The 22,365-nt window shown below is 48.9% G+C and overlaps 2 protein-coding genes across 8 annotated transcripts; both read right to left on the reverse strand.

The window, feature by feature from the left end:
- Positions 1-6,672: 6,672 nt before the first annotated feature.
- Positions 6,673-13,020, reverse strand: LOC119510907 (mannose-binding protein A-like). Of its 5 annotated transcripts, none has more exons than XM_037805336.1 (6): positions 12,920-13,020; positions 11,724-11,758; positions 9,652-9,844; positions 8,697-8,813; positions 7,813-7,887; positions 6,673-7,113 (listed from the first exon to the last, which is right to left on the reverse strand). In XM_037805336.1, exons 2-6 carry the CDS (start codon positions 11,742-11,744, stop codon positions 6,737-6,739), a joined length of 783 nt encoding a protein of 260 aa, XP_037661264.1. In that variant the 5' UTR covers positions 11,745-11,758; positions 12,920-13,020; the 3' UTR covers positions 6,673-6,736. The 5 variants fall into 5 exon arrangements, with proteins under 5 accessions (XP_037661264.1, XP_037661265.1, XP_037661267.1 ...); XM_037805337.1 differs by lacking the exon at positions 12,920-13,020 and adding an exon at positions 12,785-12,907; XM_037805339.1 differs by lacking the exon at positions 11,724-11,758 and having other exon boundaries at positions 12,920-13,018.
- Positions 13,021-17,459: 4,439 nt separating this feature from the next.
- Positions 17,460-21,759, reverse strand: LOC119510819 (pulmonary surfactant-associated protein A-like). Of its 3 annotated transcripts, XM_037805186.1 has the most exons (6): positions 21,605-21,758; positions 20,855-21,049; positions 20,437-20,556; positions 19,585-19,662; positions 18,661-19,061; positions 17,460-17,626 (listed from the first exon to the last, which is right to left on the reverse strand). In XM_037805186.1, exons 2-5 carry the CDS (start codon positions 21,021-21,023, stop codon positions 18,685-18,687), a joined length of 744 nt encoding a protein of 247 aa, XP_037661114.1. In that variant the 5' UTR covers positions 21,024-21,049; positions 21,605-21,758; the 3' UTR covers positions 17,460-17,626; positions 18,661-18,684. The 3 variants fall into 3 exon arrangements, with proteins under 3 accessions (XP_037661114.1, XP_037661115.1, XP_037661113.1); XM_037805187.1 differs by having other exon boundaries at positions 17,460-18,956; positions 21,605-21,759; XM_037805185.1 differs by having other exon boundaries at positions 17,460-19,061.
- Positions 21,760-22,365: the final 606 nt, after the last annotated feature.

A 22,365-nucleotide genomic window follows, 5' to 3' on the forward strand; every position in this document is an offset into this window, starting at 1 on the left:
AGGAGACATTTTGGAGAAGGCCGTTTTGAAACACAGCCGAGGAGCAAAGGACCAGCAGACGCCAGCCACATGCCTTCCCAGCTAATAGAGTCGTTCCAGATGCCATTGGCGTTCTTCAGTGAAGGTGCCCTATTGTTGACGCCTTTGTTTAGACATTCACATGGCTGTAAGACTGTAACTTTGTAACCAAATGAATCCCCTTTATAAAAGCCAATCCGTTTCCGGTATTTTGGATAACGGCAGCATTAGCAAACCAGAACAGGCACCTTGTGCGTCTCATGCAAGAATACTCTTGCCTCACATCAGCTGGGCTTTCAGGAAGCCCAAGAACAAGAAACAAGGGCAGTGTTGACACATAGACTGATGGTCAGAGGGATGACAATGTGTCATCTCCATTTGACTCCTGTAGAAGGTCCCCACCATCCCTCCACATACTGGACCCTCTGCTGGTAGCTTAATGAGCCTCAGAGCAGTCTCTAAAGTTCCCTTAGTTACAGGACCCCAGGCTGAAATCCTCTGTACTTTTGAGAGTTGTGGAGTCACCACAAAATCATAAGGAAACGCTTAATAGTGTTCGCCAAAGGAACCTGATTCAGAGAAAAGGGAGGATTCTCTCTGCTGATTCTGCAAAAGAAAGGGTCCCAGTGCCTGGTTCTGACTGCACTTCAGAGAGATGCCCAGGAAGCCCGAAGAGGGATCCCACATCCACCCTCCACGGGGCCCAGGCAAGAGCTGCCACCAAGCCCTGACCTGAGTCCTGAAGCTACCCAGGATACAGATCCGATGCGGGGCAGACAAGGGGGAGGAGGAGGGTGGCTTGTGGGTCTCTCTGCAAGGAGCTCACAGTCGAGGTGTGGAAATAAGACAGACATCCAGATAGGGGCAAAGGCTTCTACCAGCACTGAGGACTTGCTGGGGTCCAGTGTCCTGGGAGAACTGGGATCAGATTATTTCCTAAGGGAGCAGGCCCCTGGGCCTGGCACTGCAGGGATGGGGGCATTAGGAACAGGCATTCCAAGTGGGTGTAGAAACTAAGGCAAAAGTGAAATTAAAGAAAGCAGGAGGATCCAAAGTTGCAGATAAGGGATTCCTGGGAACCCACAACCCACCTGGCCCATCACATGAGCCTCTCTGGGTTCGATGGCCTTTTTTAGAGACAGCCAGCAGAGGACAGCATCAGACCACAGTACCTGGGCACCAGGCCACTGCCGGCAGGAGCCTGGGATACCAAATTACCACCCACAGGGCTTCCAGGGAAAGGAGGCTGTGCCCACAGTCATGGATTCTGACCCTTGGCCTTACACCAAAATAAATCTTGCTGCTTCCCTCTTGGATCCAGCCAAGCTCCAGAGAAGAGAGTTGGGTCACACATTTTGTGGGAGGACTCAGAGCCATTCACTCATTTGCTCATTCATTTATTCATTCAGCAGTTATTGAGCATCCCCAGCCCTTTGCTAGGCACTGAGACCGCAGAGGTGAATGACACAGTCTTATAGTAACCACAGTACCAGCAAAAACTAATGCTTGCAGGGCATTCACTGTGGACAGTGCTGCCGTAAGTGCCTTACTTATGTGGATCAGTTCACTTATTCCTCACAACAACCCTGGGAGGTGAGCACTGTTATATCTCCATTTTGCCAAGAAAGAAACTGAAGCACAGAGAGTGTAAGTGCCTTGCCTAGGGTCACACAGCTACAAATTGGGGGAGCCAGGATTTGAAACCAGGCAATCTGGCTCTAGAGCCCTTACTCTTAATGGCAATGCTACATTGATGAGACTTTAACAAGTAAATGAGAAAATAGCCAAGATGATTTCAGATAACAAAAATTCCTAAGAAGAAGATTAAAATGGTGTGATATAATGTTGACTGGGTTTGAGGCACCTTGGATTCAGTGGTTGGGGAAGGACTCTGTGGGGTGCAGGGCAATGGTGACATAAGATCCAACGTCCAGCAAGGGAGGGTGAGCACCCAGACAGTCGTTTTGGGCTCATGGCTGCTAATGGACTCTTTTGTCCATGATGAACCACCCAGAGCTCCTCACTGAGAACCTCTGGGAAACCACCCAGAGCCAATGCTTCTCAGTGAGGGGTGCAGAGAGAGGCCTAGATCCAGGCTGGGGGATAGCTCACCTTCTCTGACACTCCCAGAGCGATTTGAACCCCAGGTCTACTCCCCGATGCTGCAGGAGGCAGTAAGGGCCCTGGAAATCCATAAGGAAGGATTTGGCTCAGCAGCTGGTTTTTACTAACAGGGCAATGGTCAATTGAGGGATCATTTGGGTTCTGACAGTTTAAAGTTAAGCAGGACCCCTTCTTATCATGAGTATCCTACAGGGAGTGGAGATACCCTGGCTTCCTGGCTCTGGGGCTCCCTGCAATGGGGAGAGGCGGGCAGAGTGTGGCTGTGGTGACTGTGCTCCCAGAGCAGGGGTCTCCAAACGTGGCCAGTCATCCTGATGGCCTGGGGACCTTGCTGAGATGACAGATTTCTGATATTTTGATTCAGTGGGTCCAGAGTGAGGCCAAGACCCTGTGATTTTGCCAAGCATTCTGCTAGTCACTTGGGTGTGAAATCATGACTATGAAGAGCCACAGAAAGTACAATATGCACTCAGCTTGCCAGGACAGGGCAGGCTGGTCCTTGGGTTGGCAGTGGCTAGCCTAGCCTCAGGCTTTGTTTAGTTAATAAATAACTAAGTTGTTCCCCACTTTTTAGAGTATGACACCTGCATTTTCTGGGACAAACCACTGGTTCATAACTCCCCGCACAGGCATCAAACCCCTCTGCTGCCAGGGCAGGGAGCCCCCCTGCCTGGATGAAACCCCCACCCCAAGCTCCCCACCTTCTTCCCAGAAGTGCAGCAGCCACTCTGGGTTACTACGGCAGCATCACTTTAAAAATTCTCCTTCCTGACACCACTAGCCTGGGACCCATGATGACATCAGATCCTTTCCTGGTTACTGAAAAAGATCCCTGATTCCTGGCAGGTTCCAAAGCACAAACCAGTTACACAGTAACAAGCAAACACCCTTGCAGTTCAGAGGTGCGGCCATCCACACATCCCATGGGGGTGAATCGAGACCCTGTCATGCCCCTGGCACTGACTGTGGTCCATGGCACTGGTCAGATCTCTGACAGATACAGAGAAGGCAGGCAGGCTGGTCCTGGGCAAGAGGAAAGTTTGGGAATGTGAACGCAAGGCTTTCAACCGGCCCTCCAAGTTCCATCCTCTGGCTTGGACATGGCTAAAAGTAAGAATAGCAGAGCTGGATAAGACCAAAGAGTGTCCTGCAAGGCCTTGCAATTCCAAAATACAGAATCCATTCTGGACCCTGGGCTCTGAATGTCACAAGCTTGGGTAGTTGAATTCACTCTGGCACAGGAAGCAAGTAACCACAATGTTGGCTGTGCCTATACTTCCTCAGGAGAGCACTGACTTGCAGAAGTAATTTAAACCCAAATCCCCATCCCAAGGGCAAAGTATGTTTTCCATTCTCACTCAACCAGACTGGCTTTCCATAGAATTAAGAAATAGCCGATAAATGTTCAACTCAATCATTTGGACAGAATACACAGGCAATCAAAAACAAAAACACTTCACAGATTCTGCAGCTTTGCTTCTGAAATGGGTCTGGAGGTCTAAATCCATGTGGGTCAATTGAGTCACCCAGCTTGAGGAGGGAGGAGCCCTTAATGGCCAACTTACAGACAGGGAAACTGAGGCCCACAGAGCAGACATGCTTTCCCCAATGTCACTTGGTGAGTTGATCAAGCAGCTGATCAACCACAGTCTCCTGCTTCCAAATCCTGGACTTCTCATCCACCAAGCCACCTCTCCTTCAGCCCTAATGTGGCACTTGGAGTCCCACACCTTGTTCTCCCCATTAACACAGTCCTAGAGCCAGAACCCAGGTTCCCCAGAATACCAGCTTCCTTTCCAGGCATGCCCCGAGGCACTCTGTGCAAGAGGCACCTAAGGAAGACTGCTGCTGAGAGATGTCTGACAGTTCCCTGGTCCAAAAACCAGGACAATTCTCAGCATGGGAAACAACACGGCAGAGATGCCTACTACATCACAAAAAACAACGGGCCTCAGGAGGTTGCTCAGAATCATCCCCATTTCTGAAGTTCCAAGAGGAATATGTTTTCTGAGAACCCTGAAGTCTTTCCCTGAAGCATGGCTTCATTAAGTACTCTGTGCAAGAGACATCTATCCCTGTATGTCCCTTAATGAAGGAACTGCCTTTCTGCAACTCTTTAGAGAGAGAGCAAGAGAGAAAGTAACTGTTTGCACGGTCTCTTTGAATCCATAATTTCCCTCTTTTCCAGGTCCTGGAAGGCCTGGATGAACTGTAATTCCTGTCTTTGGACTTCCATGAAAATCCTGTATCTTTAGATTTACTTCACCTCCTCTTGAGCTAGCTTGTGTGAGACTTGATGATGAAAACGGGGAAATGAATATAGGAAGGTGGTCTATCTCAGTTTTAGGTCAAGGCACAGAATAGTGATGGGCAATGCAGTTGGAGAGGTGAGCTCTGAATAAATGCTGGATCAGGTACCCATCCAGGATCCTGGCAAGAAGCCTTCATCCCTGTAAGATGGGCAGAGAAAAGAAAGAATACCAATGATCTTAAGAAGAGACTGGCTTATGGATAGGGGAGTAGGTTGGGGTCTTGGATGTCATAGAAAGTTCCCAGAGCAGGAATGTGAGGCTCTAGGGATTGAGGCACGTAGGTAGAATGGAGCACCATAGAAGGAACTAGAAGAAGAAGCCTAAAAAGGGAATGGAAGAATTTGAGCATGTCCTGAAAGTCATTATTCAGTTGCCCTGACTGAGGGGCAATCATTATATGTTGAGGAACAATCCATATGACACATAACTGTATCTTCTACAATTTTACAATTGAAGATTCTGTCCTTAATGCCCTTCATCGCAGAGTAGACTATGAATCCCCTTCCTTCCATCAAATAGAATTATCTAATGGATACCTGGCAGTTTTCTCATTTTTGTCTTGGCTATGAGAAACTTCAGAGGTAACTTTTGTGCTTGGTTACAGTAATTCTCTTGTTCTGGGTGGCAGTATCTGTATATCTTCCTTCAAAACAGTTCTGACCTTCCTTTCTTTATTTCTTTCTTTTTGGCCATAACCCACAGTTTCACATGGATGTATTTATTTTAAGCAGTCTCTTCATTTGAGAAGCAATCTAGATTTGAATTAAAATAGTGAATTGTTCTGCTTGACAGCATTAAAATAATCTTATTTATTTATTATTATTTATTTATTCCAGCCAAGTGTGGCACCAGAAAAAGAACCTCATGTGATGGAAAGCTCATCAAGGACACAAGTCCTGCCACCCTCCTCCTTCCAGCCCAGAAGCCTTCAGCATGTCCCAGGCCAACCCCCATTCCTACCCTGAAAGTCCTGCTGGAGCACACCATGGAGAGAGCAGCTGCCCTAATTCATTCCCAATCTCCAACCCATTGATCCATTTGCTAATTCCCTGTTGTACCCATTCAATGAATATGCACTGGGCACTCACTAAGCATGAGGTGCCCTCCATGGTAGTTCAGATACAAAGAAAAAGAAGACGGAAAACTAATTTTAACAAAAGGATTTCACTAAGTTAAAGTGGCCCTTGGCCCACACATGCAATATTTTCCCAACCCATTGTGTGAATGGCATACAATCAGAGATGGAATCCCCTCTCTTCCTCTGGTTTGCAGGGCGGGATCTACATAATCTCAGCTACCTCCTGAGATTGCCAAGTAACATCCAGGTCCTGAGCAGTACCATGGGCCAAGAAGCATCAGAACCTTGCCCTGAAGGGAGATTTCATTTGCTGACTGGATGGTACTACATAATTTTGCCTACAGAGTATGAAGCTCCTCTTGTTCCTACTGATGATGGACCTGTTCCCCTATAAAGGGATGAGGCTCTTATGGTGAAGGGAGAGGATGGTGAACAGGGAAGGACTGAGACAGATGCAGAGGTAGGGCTTGCATGACCATCCTCCTCCCATGCTGCTACCACACCCCACAATATCTAATTAGTCTCCCACAATTATGCAGGAAAGAAAGACTGCTCTTTATCTTCAAGGTCACCTCATGATGATAAGAAGGCCACAGTTACTTGATCAAGGTAAAGGGAATTCTGGGACGAGTAATGGTTATCTATGTGAGACATTGCCAGGTATTAGAGTCAGAGGGTGAAAGGTTTTCTGGTGCAGCTTATGATCAACTAAAAACACCACCCATGTCCTAGAGAGGGCTGGCTAGTCATGGAGAGGAACTCAGGGTGGGAGACTTTGGCATTAAGTAGTGGCTGCACTTGGAGGAAAGGGGATTTTTCTTTCTCTTGGAGACTGCCATCTGCTGCCCGTGCTGACACACGTATGGCCCTCAATGGGTGCCCTGTTGGTTGCAGCATCCTTACTGTAGAAGAAGGTTTGACTTGGTCCTTTCTGTAGTTGACTCTGATTCAAGGAGCATGGCGTTGATTCAACTCTGATTCAATGCCGTGCTCCTGGGAAGAGCTGAAGGTGGCCTTTGCCAGGGATTGGAGCAGAAACTCATGCCCCTATGTCAGCCTATTCTCACTTCCTCATCCCAGAATCAGTTATACTCCCTGCATTTTCCTCCTATCCCCACAAAAGAATGACTCAACACCGAGTATGGGAAAACCAGCAATGAATTATCTTTCAAATCATCCAGAGGGGGCTGAGGGACATGCACCTTCAAGCTGGAAACTCACAGACCACCTGGAAGGAGCTGGAGCAGGAGATGTCATTCCAGTTTCCATCCCGCAGGAGGATCACACAGTCCTCTCCCCCTGAGCCATGGTCATTAGGCTCGTTCTTCCTCCAGTTGCTATAGGTCAGCTTCCCTCCTGTCACATACATGAACTGGCCTTCGGTCACCTCATCTGTGATGCCTAGGAAGGCAATGTCTGTGGCCACATCCTGGATGGCCTTGTTTTCCTCAGCATTCTTGGGAGTGGCCACAGTGCCCTGGAGCTGAGTGCACAGAGCCTTCACTCTGGAAAAGGGCGTCATTTCACCATTGGTCACGTAGAGCTTCTTCCCAGACTTTTTGCCCAAGGAGAAGGTTAGCACTGCAATCACAAATGGTGGGTGAGGTTGACTTAGCTTGTAGTCCAACCCAGGATAGTAGGCAAAAAAAAAAAAGTGCTTCTCTGGGAAGGTCCCCCCCTGGAGAAACTGTCCAGCAACAGGGCCAAGGTCAGCCTTAGATAGGACTCTGAAAGATAATCCCATGCCCAGCCAGCTCGAGGCAGAGCCCAGTAGGGATGTATGCCTCCATGGTAGAGCCAGCGAAGGGATAACAGCCTGGGCTCTCCTGGGATGCTGCACCTTTGAGACAAGCCTCTGTTAAAACCTGCACCAGTAGGCACACAAGGAGACATGCTTGACCCTCACTACTCAAGAAAGAGGCTTTGACCGCTATCTGAGAACACTGGAGGCTGAACCAAGACTCTGGAGACAGTATATCTCCATTCGTTCCTTCCTCTGCTACTTCCCAGATGCGTGACCTTGAATGATTTTCCTGCATTCCTGAGCCATGAGTTTCCTGGGCCTTTTTTTCCTCATTTATAAATGAAATGAGTACAACATATACGGTTAGTGAGAGAGTTGAATAAAACCATATTATGAGAAAATGCCAAACTAGCACAGGCTCTTGTATGTGTAAGTATTCATAAGTGTTAATTCTCTTGCACCCTCCCCAAAACCTGGAGCACTCTGAAGAAATTGGTGAGAACCAAGAACACACTGGGGACAGGGAAAGAGCTTACACTTTTTGGTGTGGTCCAGTTCTGATTTTAGGCTTCTTATCTCTCTCTCCAAATCAGCAACTTTAGTCTCAACAACTGCAAAGCAATATGGGAGAAGGAATGATTGAGAGGAATACCCTAAATTGGAGAGAAATGTACTTTGCAACTTTTTCTTACTAAAAATTATGCTTATTCCAAAAAATAAGCAAACTGAAAGAAATGAAAGGAAAAAAAAAAAACTGTATTTCTGCCCTCCCAGATACGTATTATAAACTCTTACCAACTTGGAAACTCTAGTTCAGGAAACTTTTCTTTACGTACTGCTTAAATATTGCAAAATCATAATGATTTATAAAGAAAGAGCCAACTCATTATTCTCCTTTTCCGAAAATTTTTCTTTGTAATTCTCTTTCCGTTCTCATTTCGGGCAAGCTTTTTAAATACTTTTATTATTTTGACAAGCCAGTGGACAAATACTAATGAAGGAGTTGTCATTTTTCTTTTGTTGTTACTGAATTTGCTCTTTTTTAATTGGAACTAAGTTGCTGTGATGGTAGTGCCCCATCATCCGGGGGTCCTATGAGGACATTTTCATATCACTCTTGTGACAATAGACACAAACTCCAACATGCAAGAGAGCCCATTTCCTCTTTCCCAGCCTGGAGCCACACATTCGACTGTTTCAGCCGATGGACAGCCAGGACTGTCCTACAGAGGCCTGGTAGGGCGGGGCCCTGAAGGGTTTGCAAGTCTGTAGTCAGGCACTGGTAGGAAAACCTTAGGACCCATGTAACACTGAGGTCAAGGGCACTGGGTCAGTAAGCAGAATCGGGCATCTTCCAGTGAAGCAGCAGGAGAAGGGGCAACTCCCACCTGATAACCCTTTGCTGGGCTGAGCTCCTTACCTGCACTGTCTCCACGATCCCCCTTTTGGCCTCTTGGTCCTAGACTCCCAGGAGACCCTGTATTTCCTGGAGGCCCCATCTTCCCGGGAGGGCCCTGCAAACCTCTGAGCCCTTGCCCTGTTAGAAGACAAAGGAAACATGACCCAGAGGCTATGGCTCATTCTCTTTCCCCAAGGACTCGATATTCAGATCACAATGACCCTAGGAAATAGCAACCGTGAGCCAATCTTTATGAATCATTTCTTCCAACGGACTAGTGGTGACCCAGAGAGGAAAGAACCTCCCACATCCCAGATGTGGTAGATGGAATCATGTCCCCCACAAAAACATGTGCAAACCCTAAGCCTCTACTCCTGTGGGTGTGGACTCATTTTTAAGTAAAATCTTCAAAGAATTCTAAAAGAGGGTGGACCTTAATCTGACAGGACGTGAATCCTTTTAAGCAAAGGAAACAGAAGACACAGGAGGAGACAGAAAGAGATAGATGGCCATGTGATGAAAGAAGGGATTGCGTGCCAGCAAGCCAGCACTGGAACAAACAGACTGGAGATGGCATGGCCTTCTGAGACCATGAGGTTGGGCTTCTAGATGCCAACCTGTGGGCCAAAAAATTCCTGTGGTTTGAGCCAACCTGTCTTTGGTATTTTGTTATAGCAGCCCTGGCAAACTAAGACACTGGGGAAGGCATCTCCTGAGAACCATCTCCCTGAGCAGGCAGGACACCCCCTTTCCAGGGACAACCACACATCATCAATTCCTGGAAATGTGGGATCCTGCAAAGCCAGAAAAGCATCTCTGTTTTGGAGGGAAAGACATTTTGCAGGTATTCTTCTGAGTGAACCGGCATCTGCTATAATGAAAGTTGAGCCTGTCGTGCCTCTGGGCTAGATCCCTGAGAGGGAACGTCTCTTGTTGGAGGTAAAGATGTAGGAAGATGCAGCAGCTGGTCCTGTACCTGGTTCTCCCTTTTCTCCCTTGGGTCCATCGCGCCCGTCTTTGCCTGGGGTGCCGTTGGTGACAGGGATGCCACAGGCAACCACTGAGCAAGTCTTCTGGGCATCCTCACAGGTTTTGGTTTCTGAGCAGGATGCTGGTGCCACCCACAGGAACAGGAAGAGGAGTGATGGAAACAGGTGCATGGTCCTTGCCTTGCAATGAGAATTCCATCTCATTTCATTTGATCATCAAACATTTGTACCACCTATGGTGTGCCAGACTCTGCACTCAGGAATGGTAAAACAGAGGGGACTATGATAACCCATGACTCTGAGTTCCCTCCAGGCTACTGGGGGGACAATCAAGTAAGAAGTATTAGAGTTTTAGCGTGAAACAAAGGTAAATGCATGAGTAGTGGGGGCCCATTCTCTCTGGTAGGGTGAGACCTAGTGGTTCAGCACCACCTCCCATATGAAAATTTCAAGCCAGCCCTGTTCTTGGTGGCCTGGCACAGAAGGCAAACAGATCCCATTTCCTATGTAAGTTTTGCCTCCTCTCTTTCCCATCTCTATCTTCTTCCCTTTCCTATGGGCTCCAGAGCTCACCTCAAACTGTGGGTCATCTGAGATCCCCCAAGGTCCCTTCTTGGCCGGACATGGCTTACAACATCCATTCCCTCATTTCAAATAAAAATCCCCATTTTACATCCCAGGGCCCCATCCACCTACAGAAATGCAGCTTTTTACCCAACAGCCCGTCAACCAACTTCTATGAATTCTCTGTTTTGTGGCAGGGACTCACTGGGGGCTCAGGACCCACAATGCCTGAAGCAGAGTTCTCACCCTCAGGATGGAACCTTCCGGGGTAATTGAACCTGGCCAGATGAGACCTGGGTTTGCTTCCCTTCCTTGCTTTGAGATCTTCCACAGAGAGGCCGTGTCTGCCATGCAGAACGTGGGATTCCAAACTTTCTGCTCACCCCAGGCCTGGCAGGGGCACCAGCTCACTCTCTTTCTCCAAGGATGACTCTCCGGGTGCTGCCTGGATGCTTCCTTAGCTCTGTGCCCCCATCCATCTCCCACAGGTCCATTCAGCCTTTGGTCAAGATGCCCCTTCCTCTAGGAAGCCTCGATAACCCAGCCACAAGCACCTCTCTCTCTCTCTCTGCTCCACTCTGGCCTCTAATCCCAAATTCCCTGGCCTGGCTGTATAACTACTGCATGCCCTCTTCCACCCATACCCCACACCCCCACCCCACTGCCTGTCAGCTCCTTTAACCCTTCCCTTCCTCCAGGACTCAGTGGGAGGCAGCCAGTTGGAAGGGAACTTTCTAGAGCACATCCTTCCCCAAACTCTTTCTACCTTCCTGTCCTCTTTCTTTTACTTCCCCTTATGATGTTGCGGCCAAGGGTCAAGACTTGAACGTGTTGCTGGCACATACACACCCCACTTATACCCTTCCCTTTGACTAAAAAGACTGCCTTCTGTTTGCAAATGGTCAAGTGGAACCAGGAAGGATACAAATGTCCTGGGTCAGAGAGAGAAACAGAGGACCCAGGTAGGGCTGACACCCCCAGCAGAGCCCCACCTGGACCTCACCACATTCAGGTTAAGTGACCAGACTCTCGGCCCAAGCCCCCAGCTCAGTCCTCTGGAAATGATTTACTGGGACTTCCACAGAGCGCAGGGGCAGTGACAAGGAAGCTGACCCTCCAGCCCAGGCCGCCGACAGATGCCTCAGCATGTCAGGCCTGATTAGCCTGGTGACTAGGGACAGCGCTGGCCTAACCTTCAACCCCAGATTAATAAACAACCATCCTGAGAACTGCTGCACACTGGGCAGTTCTCCAGGGTTGCTGGTGGGGTCTCCAGCACAGTACTGGGCTCCTCTCTGTTTTTATTCCCTAAACTGCCCTTTCTGCTGCCCCCTCCAGTTCATCCCTCTCTACAGCTTGGCACGCTGACCCTCCAGATTCACAGGTTCTCAGGATCTGTTCCCTTCAGATCTTATTTCCAGAAGAAACATGCAGAGATATTCTACCAAACACATGCTTACAAAACACACACACGTACACACACACAAGTGCGCACCTCTGCATCAGTTGTTCTCATCACCTCTCTTTGTGCTTTGTTTATTAAAAAACAAAATGAACAGAGATTAGTTAAGGACCTAAAACATTTAGTTGCCTCATTCTTCCCCTTCTCATTCAGAACACTTACCGGATGCTGCCACCCTCTTTATTTTTTATTGTGGTAACATATATATAACATAAAATTTGCCATTTTAACCATTTTAAGCATACAATTCAGAGGCATCAATTATTTTTACAACGTTGTGCTACCATTACCATCTTCTATTACTAAAACGTTTCACCACTCAAAACATAAACTCTTTACCCATTAAGCAATAACTCCCGTCTTCCAATCTCCTCAGTCCCTGATAACCCCTAACCCACTTTCTGTCTCTAATGAATTTGCTTACTGTGGGCAACTCATAGAAGTGGAATCAGGCACTATTTGTACTTTTATTCAAATGCATGTTTTGGGCATGTCACAGAGCTAGGCACAAAGAGGGGAAGTATGTGTCACCAGCTGAAATACAAAACTGACCATGGGTGTTTGCACTAGCTGTTCCCTCTGTCTAGAACACACTTCTCTCTCTCTCTTTGCTCAGTTGTCTGTTGTCATTCAGATTTTCAGCTTAAACATCATCTCCGGAGAAAGGGCTTTCCCTATTCATTCAGTTTTAAGTGATTACTCTGCTACTATCATGTTTAAGCTCTCTGCCAATTATTTATCTCAATATGAAATCATCATATTTATTTTGTCTTTTATTTATTTATTGACCATCCCACCCCTTTAGAAAATGAACTTCATCAGAAAAAGAGTCTTGCTCCAGGCTGTTGTATCCCTACCTTGAAGGTGGCTAGAAACAGAGTCGAGATTCATTAAACATATATGGAGCCAATTAATCCCCCAGTGTCATGTCCCAGCAGCCCCCTTGGTTTCTCTCAGACTACAGCTAACATCTGTGCCCACCCTCCCAGTGTTTTCCTCTTCCTCGCCCCTAGCATGCATCCCAGACTGGACACACAGGAAGGACCCAATGACAGGGTGAGGAGAAAAAGTAGAGTCACGAGTATGGCCGATACCAGATCTGTCCACGGCTACTCCACGCCTGGGTTTCCAAGAGTGTCCAGTTCTTATCACCGGAGCCTGAGCAAGTGGCCTTTTTCAAGTACCTGCTGTAACCCCTGATTCCTGCCCTTCCCCAAACTTGCACTCACCCTCTGAAACACTTCGGCTCAAAAAACAACTGGAGAGGTTTGCTTTGGCCTGATGGAGGGCAGGGCCGGGCCACTTCCCTTTGACTCTGTCTTGTGATTGGTGTTTCAGCTTCTCCAAGGGTCATCAGCCCTGTGTACTCGTCATAGTCAAGCGCCGTTCAGCAGCCCTCCTGGATTGCTTTACAGGGAGCCTGCCAGGTACTGAGGGCCCCCATGCAAAGATCCTCCTCAGGGCTGTATTTGGGGGTGCTGTTGACTCAATTTCAAAGGACCTGTGGGCTCATGGGACAAAGGACATTCAATGAGTACAGTAAATGGGCAGACCTCTCAGAAAGGTAGGAATTTACAGAGAACCAGGGCTTTACATGTGCTATAGACTCAGAGAGAGGGTGGACTGGGGGAAGAGAAAGTGCACCTGAGAGCAAAGGGACAATATAAAAGCCTTGACTCTGGTGGGGGGCCAGGGGGATCCTCCCTTGAGAATGTATACCCCATAGGTCTGTCCTCTCACAAGTCAGGGGTTTCAATTTATGCTCCCTACCTGAGGCAGGAAAGCCCAATTTGAAAAATTGTGTTTCAAGTGACCCAGCTCGTGTCAACCCAGTTCACGGTGGGGATGTAAAAGCAATGGGGAACCTTAACCTTAATCCAGACCCCGCAGGATTTTCTGATGAAAGTCAAGCAAATTTGAGTTGCCCTTGAAAACCGACCAAACACAGTAGGAAATAAACAGAGTGAAAGTTGACTGGAACGACAAGCCTCAGATGTAGTCCTCCAAGGACCCTGATTCTATCTGACAGATAAATTCAGTATAAAACAAACCAAAAGGGAATATAATTAAAGAATAAAAAAATCAAATGATGAAGTAAGTGAGCTGGAATAAGGAAAGAACTATAGAGCTGCAAAAACAGGTTCTTTGCAAGCAACATAAATTTGACAAATATCACTGTGGTAGTTTGGATTATTGTTCCCGATTTTTTGCTTCCTCCTCTTTATAGAATTATGTATGCATGCCCACTGCCCATTGCAACAGGACTTTGCAGAGCCTCCCACAGAAGTATGTGGAGTAAACACCCCTATTCTGCTGAAGTTTGGCATGGGCCTGTGACTGTAGGCAATATGAAGGAGGCAGAGACTTTAAACCTGCTTGCAGGTTGAACTTGGTCGCTTATGTTTCTGACATCTGTCATGGAAAGAATATGCCCTGGATAGCCACTTTCAAGGTAAAGAAGAGGTGTGGAGCAGACATAAACTCACCTGAAAACCTGGGGTTCAGCCTAGGACAATTGAACCCAGGCAAGCTCAGTTGAGATCATCCAAAGTACAGCAAACAGGAAGAGCCAGGGGAAGAAATAAAAATGTTTGTTGCTGTAAATACCTGAGATTTACTGTGACATGAGCTGACTGATAAAATTATCAGTAATTAATAGAAACAAGCAGTATTAGGAAACAAAGGGAATATTATACTAATATAGAGTTTTTTCATTATACAACCACATTATGTGCAATTGATTTTATGGTGATACATTTGGAAAATAGATAATATAGGAGGGCAATTTATAAGTACCTAAGTTGGCCCAAGAAGAGTTAAAATGACTGGTATATCAGTAATCACAAAAGATAGAAATGAAAGTAGAAAAGTATCAAACATCACCCCTGTCAAAAAAGTGATTTTAAGGTTAGTTTTACGAACTCTTCAGAGAAGAAATCATTTTTCTCTTACACAAATTGCTTGTAGTATCAAAAAAACACAAAATTTAGCTGAAAAAACTAAACATGCAAACCCAAAATTGGATAAGGACAGAATAAAAAATGGAAACTTTTTAGACAATCTATTTTATAAGCATAGATATAAAAATACAACAAAAAATAGCTATTAAAATTCCAACAGTTTATTAACGGTTTAGAAGTGTCCCTGGAATAAAACTTCCTGAATTCATGGCCCAGTTCTACCATGAATCAGCTATGTGATCTTGGGAAAATCACTTAACCTCTGTGTGCCTCAATATTCTTATTTTGCAAATTATAGATAATAATAGCATCTCCCTAGGGTTAATAAGGATGTAATGAATTCATTCAAGTATAATGTCTAACTCGTGGTAAGTGTGATGAGAGTGCCAGCCATTAGACCACATAGGGTATATCCCAGGAACACAAGGATGGTTCAACATCAGAAAATAAATCAATGTAATTTGCTAATTTAATACATAGCAAGTTGTGTTAAGGGTGTCAATGTAGATATGTGCAATCTTAAAGCTTGAAGCTCACTTGCTCTATCCACAAAACTAATACATTGTCTCAAAACTCTTCATGCATTTTCTTCCTGGACCTCCATAATATAAACTTTTTAGGGTTGGTTTAAAACATAGTCCAAACAAATTATCTTTGCCTCCATTTTTGTCATTAAGATTCCAGTTTCTTCTCCTTTGCATCCCCACCTGGGCCATTGAGTGGTGGTCAGGCTTGAGGATGTTGCTTCTTGAAGCGAAGTGTGGGCAGGAGCCTGCTCGTATTTCTTTGCATGTGTGGGGAGTAGAGAAAAGGTTGCTGGCAGGGTGGGCAAGCCTACTCACTTGATGAGCCACATGTCAGTGGGGACACTTGCTTCTCAGCCCTACTGACTGGTTGTTGGGTCCGTCCGTGTGGCTGCCTACAAATGACACCTCCTTTCGGAGGCTGATTCTTCAGAAAATGGAGTCTGTGAGGGCCCCCAGCTGCATGTCATCCATGCTCAGCATCCCATCGGTGGACATTTCAACCCATTGTCTTTTGCCGCTCGAGTACCTGTGTTCCAGAGAGCAGCCAGCTCTAGAGTACCCTTTAAGTCCTGGGTATTTTCTGTGACACTGGCACTCACACAGCCCCCAGGAAACTCCACCAGGTGGTGAAAATCCCCATTGCCCCAGAGCACTCCTGCTCTAATCTCCTCCTCCTTCTCCCATGCCTCAGTGCGATCAGGTCCTCTTCAGTTCATTACTTCAGCAATTTTAGGACAAAAGATAATCCTCATCCCTGCCTTAGGTGACTTTATCAGGGAAGGGGAAGGAATTTGGGCATCCCTACTTAGAAAAATTAGGACAGGGCTAGGACAGCCCCTCGCCCACCCCACAGGGACAGGAGGCAATGGAAAATTTTCCATTTGAGAGCTCTGAGGTCACCCAAAATGGGACAGCTTCTGTTCCCCTCTCAAGTCCTCCTCGTACTGACCAGGGGGATGAGTATGCTGGGCAGCCCCCTCCTTGCAGGTGCTGTGCCAGGGTCCCTGGGACATTTCTCTGAACTTAAAAGGCAACACACTTAGAGCCCCTTATTCCCAGCTGTGGGTTCTGGAGGCAAACACCCAGGAATGAGAAATGACTCAACCCACACTCGACACCCTCTTTGCATTAGCAGATTAAAGAAAATGCCAAAAAACATAATCACCTGATAAAGCTCAATAAGCATTCATCATTAAAATAAGTCTTTGCAACTAGGAAAAGAGGGAACTTCTTTACCTTGATAAAAGGTAAAGAAACCTAAAACAAGCATCATTTGCAATGATGGAATATTGGAAGTTTTCCCATTATATTCAGGGGTGTGTGGTCTGATTGTTGATCACAGCCCCTCAATGAGCTCCTTCAGATGTCTGGGGCCAGCTCTGAGGATAACAATCGTTCCTACCCACCTCAGGTTTGAGCTGCAGAGGAATTCTAAGGGCAGTACCCTTCCTCAAACCACGGAAGGCAGTTAAAGGGCTGTAGTAACAGGGCAAGTGCAGAAGCAAGAAAATGCAGCTTCTAAAGCCGTAGGAGAAGCTCTTGGCACCCTCAGCCCCTCCCCAACATGGTGCAGAGCTTGCCTGCACTCCCATCTTGTGTCCCAGAATACTCCTCTCCACTCACCCTCCAAGAATTAGCTCTCCAGGCAGAAGCAGCTTGGGACTGCTAAGATGGTGTAAAGGAACAAGCCCAAGCAGCCTGAGCAAAGGTTTACCTGCTTCAAGTTATATAACAGACAACCCGGGAGGAGGAGAAAGTCCCTTTTGTAAGGAGTAGAGGGGCATCAAATTCCTGTAAACTGGAGACTTCCTAAGGTCACCGGTAAGCACAAGCCCAGGACAAGACTAAGTCTCAGAAAAGATAGGTTGGAAAGTGCACTTCACACCTCGAGCTGCTCTTCTTGCTAGGAAAGCTGAACTCTGAAGGAGCGCCCCAGCCAATGCGGAGCCAATCTGCAAAGACTGAGCGGGCAGTGGAGGGCCTGATATCACCCCCACAAACGGATTGTGTCAACTCAGACCAGGAGGATCTTAGCACCAGCCATCAAACACTGCCACCACATGTTCTTCCCAAGTTTTCTGTGACTCCCCCCGTCCCGTTGGCCGCTGGTGCAATCTGAGTGAGGGAGAGCAGGTTGCCCCTTCCTCCCAACAAAGAAAGCATGCCCTGAGGTTGCATTTCCCACTCTCCCGGCAGGTGGAGGCTCAGAGCCGGAGTTAATTTGATTTATAAAAATACAGAAATGTGCTGTTTCTTAGAAACAAAGGCAATGGAAACTCATGTAAACACACTCGTGATTTATTAGACTTAAGTCATCTCTCTCTGGCGCGGGGGTGGGGTACACGTGCGCATGCGCTTCAGGTGCAGGGAGGGGGCTTGGGATCCAGCCTCTGCCACTCGCTCCATGTGATAATACTCAAAACATCTGACTTCGCTCAGCATCAGGGTCTTTGTCGAAAAAAACGTGAAAGTGATTCTGGTTCTATGGCATTGTGGTAACGATGAAATAATATTTAATAAGGTGCATTAGAAGCATTTGGTGAGGTGCTTGGTACATTGTATGTGCTCAATAAACAGTCTCTGTCTGAGGATGGTTGTGGTAGCTATGGAGAAATTTTGTTCATGGGAATGATGGTAACAATTGTAACAGTAATCAGTATTTTATCCCCATTTCACTGAAGAAGAAAAGGGCTCAGGGAAAACAAATATCCCAGTGTCATAGGGTATGTTGACCACTCCTGAGACACAGCCTGGTTGACTCTAACAAAATGACTGATTGAATGAATGAAAGGAGAAAACAGAGCCGGGCTGAGTGGTGTGAAGACCTCTCTGAGGTCTGAAGTGGTGTGGGGAGACGTCCACCAGCAGGAAGTTACTAGGTAGAGGAGAGGGGGACCTGCCATGGGGGCCTAGGCTGGCTGCTTTCAGGGCAGGGGGCTGAGTAGACACCCCCAGACTCGAGGGAGCAGATGCTGCATGCCAGTCACTAGGGCTGGGCTGGCCTCGCCATTCTGGGGACCCACCTGGCCTTCTGACCTCATGATGAGCCTGGCCAGGTGTGCCCCAGAGGCCCCAGGGTGCCAGGTAACCCCACATGTGCCCTTGAACCCTCACATTTGATTTGGGCTCCCTCTGTGTGAACTTGGAGGGCACTTCCATCCCAGGACCTCACTGTTGCCATCTATAAATGAAGGAACTGGACAAGAGGAGGAAGAAGGAAGTCTCCATCCATGCCAAAGGCCAAAGGTACAGAGCTGAAAGGGGTCTGGGGATGCTGAGAGACTCAGCAAGGGTGGGTGTCGGGATTGATTAGTGATCATGGGGCAGGAGTCAGGGCCCATCCAGGAGTGGAGGGGTTAAGGGTGCCTTCAGCTATAAGAGCAACAAATGCATTGTGTTGGAAAGGAGTTACAGATCACATGGACCTCTCATAGACCAGTTGGATCTTTGGGGTGTAGCCTGGAAGGGAATGCAGGACCCCACCTGTTCTGTGGCCTCGGCACCTGCTTAAAACTCGCAGATGGCCAGTCGGTACTGCAGGCAGTTCTTGTCATTCCACTGCCCATCTGTGTACATCTCCACGCACTTCTCCTTGCCCCGACCTCTGGGTTCCCCTGGGTACCAGTTGGTGTAGTTCACGGGGGCCCCATCCAGGTAGCTGAAGTCTCCAGGGGTGGCACCCTCAGCCAGGCCCAGGTAGGCATAAACGTTGTGCTCCTTCACGATGCTTGCAATGGCAGCGTTCTCCTCGGGACTGCTGGGGACGGCAACTCGGCCACCTGCTCTGGCACATAACTCTCTAATAGCGTCAAAATTGACCGACTGCCCATTGGTGGAGAAGACCTTCTTTCCCACTGCCAGCATGGAGCCCTTCAAAGTGAGGACTGGGGGCAGAGGAGCCCGGGTCAGGCCACCGACCTCTTTGCCTCTAAGTCCCGTCTCCCTCACTCTCTGTCTTTAGGCTACCTCCAGTCTTTTCACCTCTGCCTCGTTGTGTCTTCCCGCCCTCTACCAATCCCTGCCTTTCTAAATTTCTCTCTATGTTCTCATTCATCTAACCATCATTCAGCCATCCATTCATCATCTCTTCACTAATTCATTCATCCATTAAGCAATGATTTGTTGACTTTCTACTATGGCCAGGAATTGTGCCTTTTCTTGGGGGTTCAATAGAAAACAAGACAGGCAGAGAACTTGCCTTCCCAGGATTTAGGGAGCTAATCTGTGTCTACCTCCATCTCCCTCTGGGTCAGACAGGACATCAGAAAAGGGGAGCATCATTCCTTTCTCCAAGACCTGCATGCTCACACCTGTTTGTCAGGCCTCTAGGTTCAGGAGGCTGGGACTGAGGATGAGAGGAACTTGTGGGAGTCCTCTACCCCGTGAGGCCCCAAGGGGTCCCCTTACCTCCCAACGACTGCAGGATTTGATGTCTGAAGTCCTGGAGTGTAGACTGGAGCTCCTCATCTAGAGAGGCTGGAAGCCCTGCAGAGGGACACCCATCCAACGGGAGCTGCTTGGTCAGCAACCTCCACCACCCCCAAGTGGGTGTCACCCCAGCTGCAGGCCTCTCACCCTACCTTGCAATTACCCACACCCACTGCCCAGACCCCCAAGTTATAAGGGTCCACGAGACTGGACTCCCACAAGACTGTAGAGCGTTTCCGCACTCCTTATAGCACATTCTCAGCCCCTCCCTCCTTTTCTTTCCTTACATAGACCTGGACTGGCTGTGGACCCACATCTGTGGGTTTTTCTGGTTTCTGGGCAGGGTCCCTCCCCACTCCCCACCTCTTATGCCGGGCAGGGATGGCTTTCTCTGCCCTCTCTTGATAGACCTTGATGACCGCTCAGAGTTTCGGAGTGCCCCTCTGCATGTGGGGCTCCTAGCACACCATCGGCTTGAATCCCTGATCCACACCATGCTGCACCCTCTTTTGGGAAGCCCCTGGCACCTCAGCCCCAGGTGGTGCCTCCCCTGCCTCCAAGGGCTGCCCCTCTTCCACACCCGACTCCTTACAGCCACGATGCAGGGAGTGATTGCCACAACGGTCACTGGTCAGATGACCCAGACACCTGAGTTCTCTCCCCACTCACTTTCTCTTACCTGGGTTGAACCGATGCTCTTTGGGTCCTCCCATTCACCCTTGGGTGGCCACAATTTTGTTTGAGCACCATAGTCAGCTTTGGGAGGTCACATAACTGGCTGCATGAGTGCCATGCCCACGTTACCACTGCCTGCTTGCCCTGTCTGCTCACCTGGGGGACCCCTTTCTCCAGGCTCTCCCTTGTCTCCACGCTCACCGGTGATGCCAGGGACTCCCGTCGGTCCTTCACAGCCAGGGAAGCCCATTATTCCTCCAGGAGGGCCCATGGGGCCTGCAGGGAGAGGGGATCATGGAAGCATGGGGCTATCACCCACAGCCAGGCTGGGGCTGATGTCAGTGGGCCCCCACTATCACCCAGGCTGACACCCCTGTCACTCCATGGGCACTTTGAGGACAGACCCTTCAGGTTGCTCCAGACTAAGGGTTCCAAGGAGCTTTGTGTCCCACCACCCAGTGGACCCTTGGACACCTGTTCTGGAGCCAGCCCAGAGCCCAGAGTCCTGGACAGATGGGTCTCCTGAGAGTGGGCCACTGGCACTCAGTTGAGGGTGGCCTCTCCCATTCAGTACCTGGAGGTCCAGGTTCTCCTTTGACACCATCCCTCCCATCTCGGCCCGGCAGGCCATGGGATCCAGGAGTGCCAGGGATGCCGGGACTTCCAACACAAACTTCCTGCACATCACACTTGATGCCAGAAACCACCAGCAAGATGAGGGTAAGGGCCAAAGGGCACAGCATCCTGGCTTCTGCTGCAGCTATTTGTCCTATAGAAGGAAAGGTGGTTGACCCATGTGAACCATTTGCAAGGGTCTCCCTTGCTGTGCTTTGTCAGCCCAAGCTAGTGCCTCCCCACGGCAGAGCCTGAGGGCCAGGGCAGGCCCAGGCAGGAGCCCTGGGAAAGCCCAGATACCCCTGAAAACTCCCGGCATCATCTGACATCTAACATGGTATCATGCCCCATCCCTTCTGGCTTGAGGTGTTGACCTGCAGGGAGGGATCGTGGTCCTGAGGAAGACGGGGGATGAGCAGGGCACACAGTCCGCCCCTGTGGTGGTCAGTGAGGCATGTCCCCTTCCCTCTGCTGGGTGTCTCCTTCTGCTCTGGGGGACTGTCCTCTAGCAGACCCTGCTATGCCCTGGGTGGGAATGGACCTGGTCGAGGAGCTCAGCGAGGTATGAAGATATGTGCACATCCATCTTCCCACCGAGGTCTCCTCCTCTTCCCCGCCCGGCCCCCCGTTAAGCCTGCAGCTCCTAAGCTGGCTCCCACTGTGGGAATCATGGTGCACTGGGGTGTCCCTAGGTTGGGGCTCAACTCACCCACACAAACAGCCTCCAGCCTACGTGGGTCTCTGCCTCCGACTCAGGGAAAAGGGGTGGCAGCACCATTTATAGGGCTGTGGATCCCCCAGGCTTCCTCCCCACCCCAAGAGGCACCTGTCACAAGGGCCTCTACTCCAGGAGGGCCGAGCAGGAAGCTGCCATCTAGTTTACACAGTGCATTTCCTCACAGAGCACTCAGGCTGGAGGGGCACTTAGGACCGGTGGGGAGCACGGAACCTGCTAAGGAGGAACCCCAGGTCTGTAAGAGGGGAGATTTCCCACAGGCTGCAGGCCACCCACCCTCCCCCTAAGCCTGGGCCCAGCTTCCCAGCAGAGAAAGATGAGAGCCCTTAAACATGCACAGATGGAGGAACGTTCCACGGGGAGCCCTCTCCCTCCTGGTATCAGCCCCCCAGTACTGGCTGGTGACACAGCCATAGTCTCAGAATCACCACCCCACAAATGCCCATCAGAAGAAGAGAACAGAGCTGGGGTGGACACTTTTCCCAAGAGAACCAAGTGGCAGATCAGCCACATACGACAAGGATGTATCCTGTCTCCGTGTGACTTTTCCCTGAGGCTTTTCTAGCTCCAGAGCCGCTTTAGCTTCTGGAAGCGTCCATTTGATTCTAGGTTTGGTTCCAGACCATGCAGAGACCACAGCTCAAGCTGAGCTGGAGCAAACTGCTCTTTTCTGGAACACCACACTGAACCCCCTCCCCCCCCGCCTCTGGAGCCTGCAGCTGAGTTGGTCGGCA

This window comes from Choloepus didactylus, chromosome 15 (assembly GCF_015220235.1).
Source record: "Choloepus didactylus isolate mChoDid1 chromosome 15, mChoDid1.pri, whole genome shotgun sequence".
Lineage (NCBI taxonomy): Eukaryota > Metazoa > Chordata > Mammalia > Pilosa > Megalonychidae > Choloepus > Choloepus didactylus.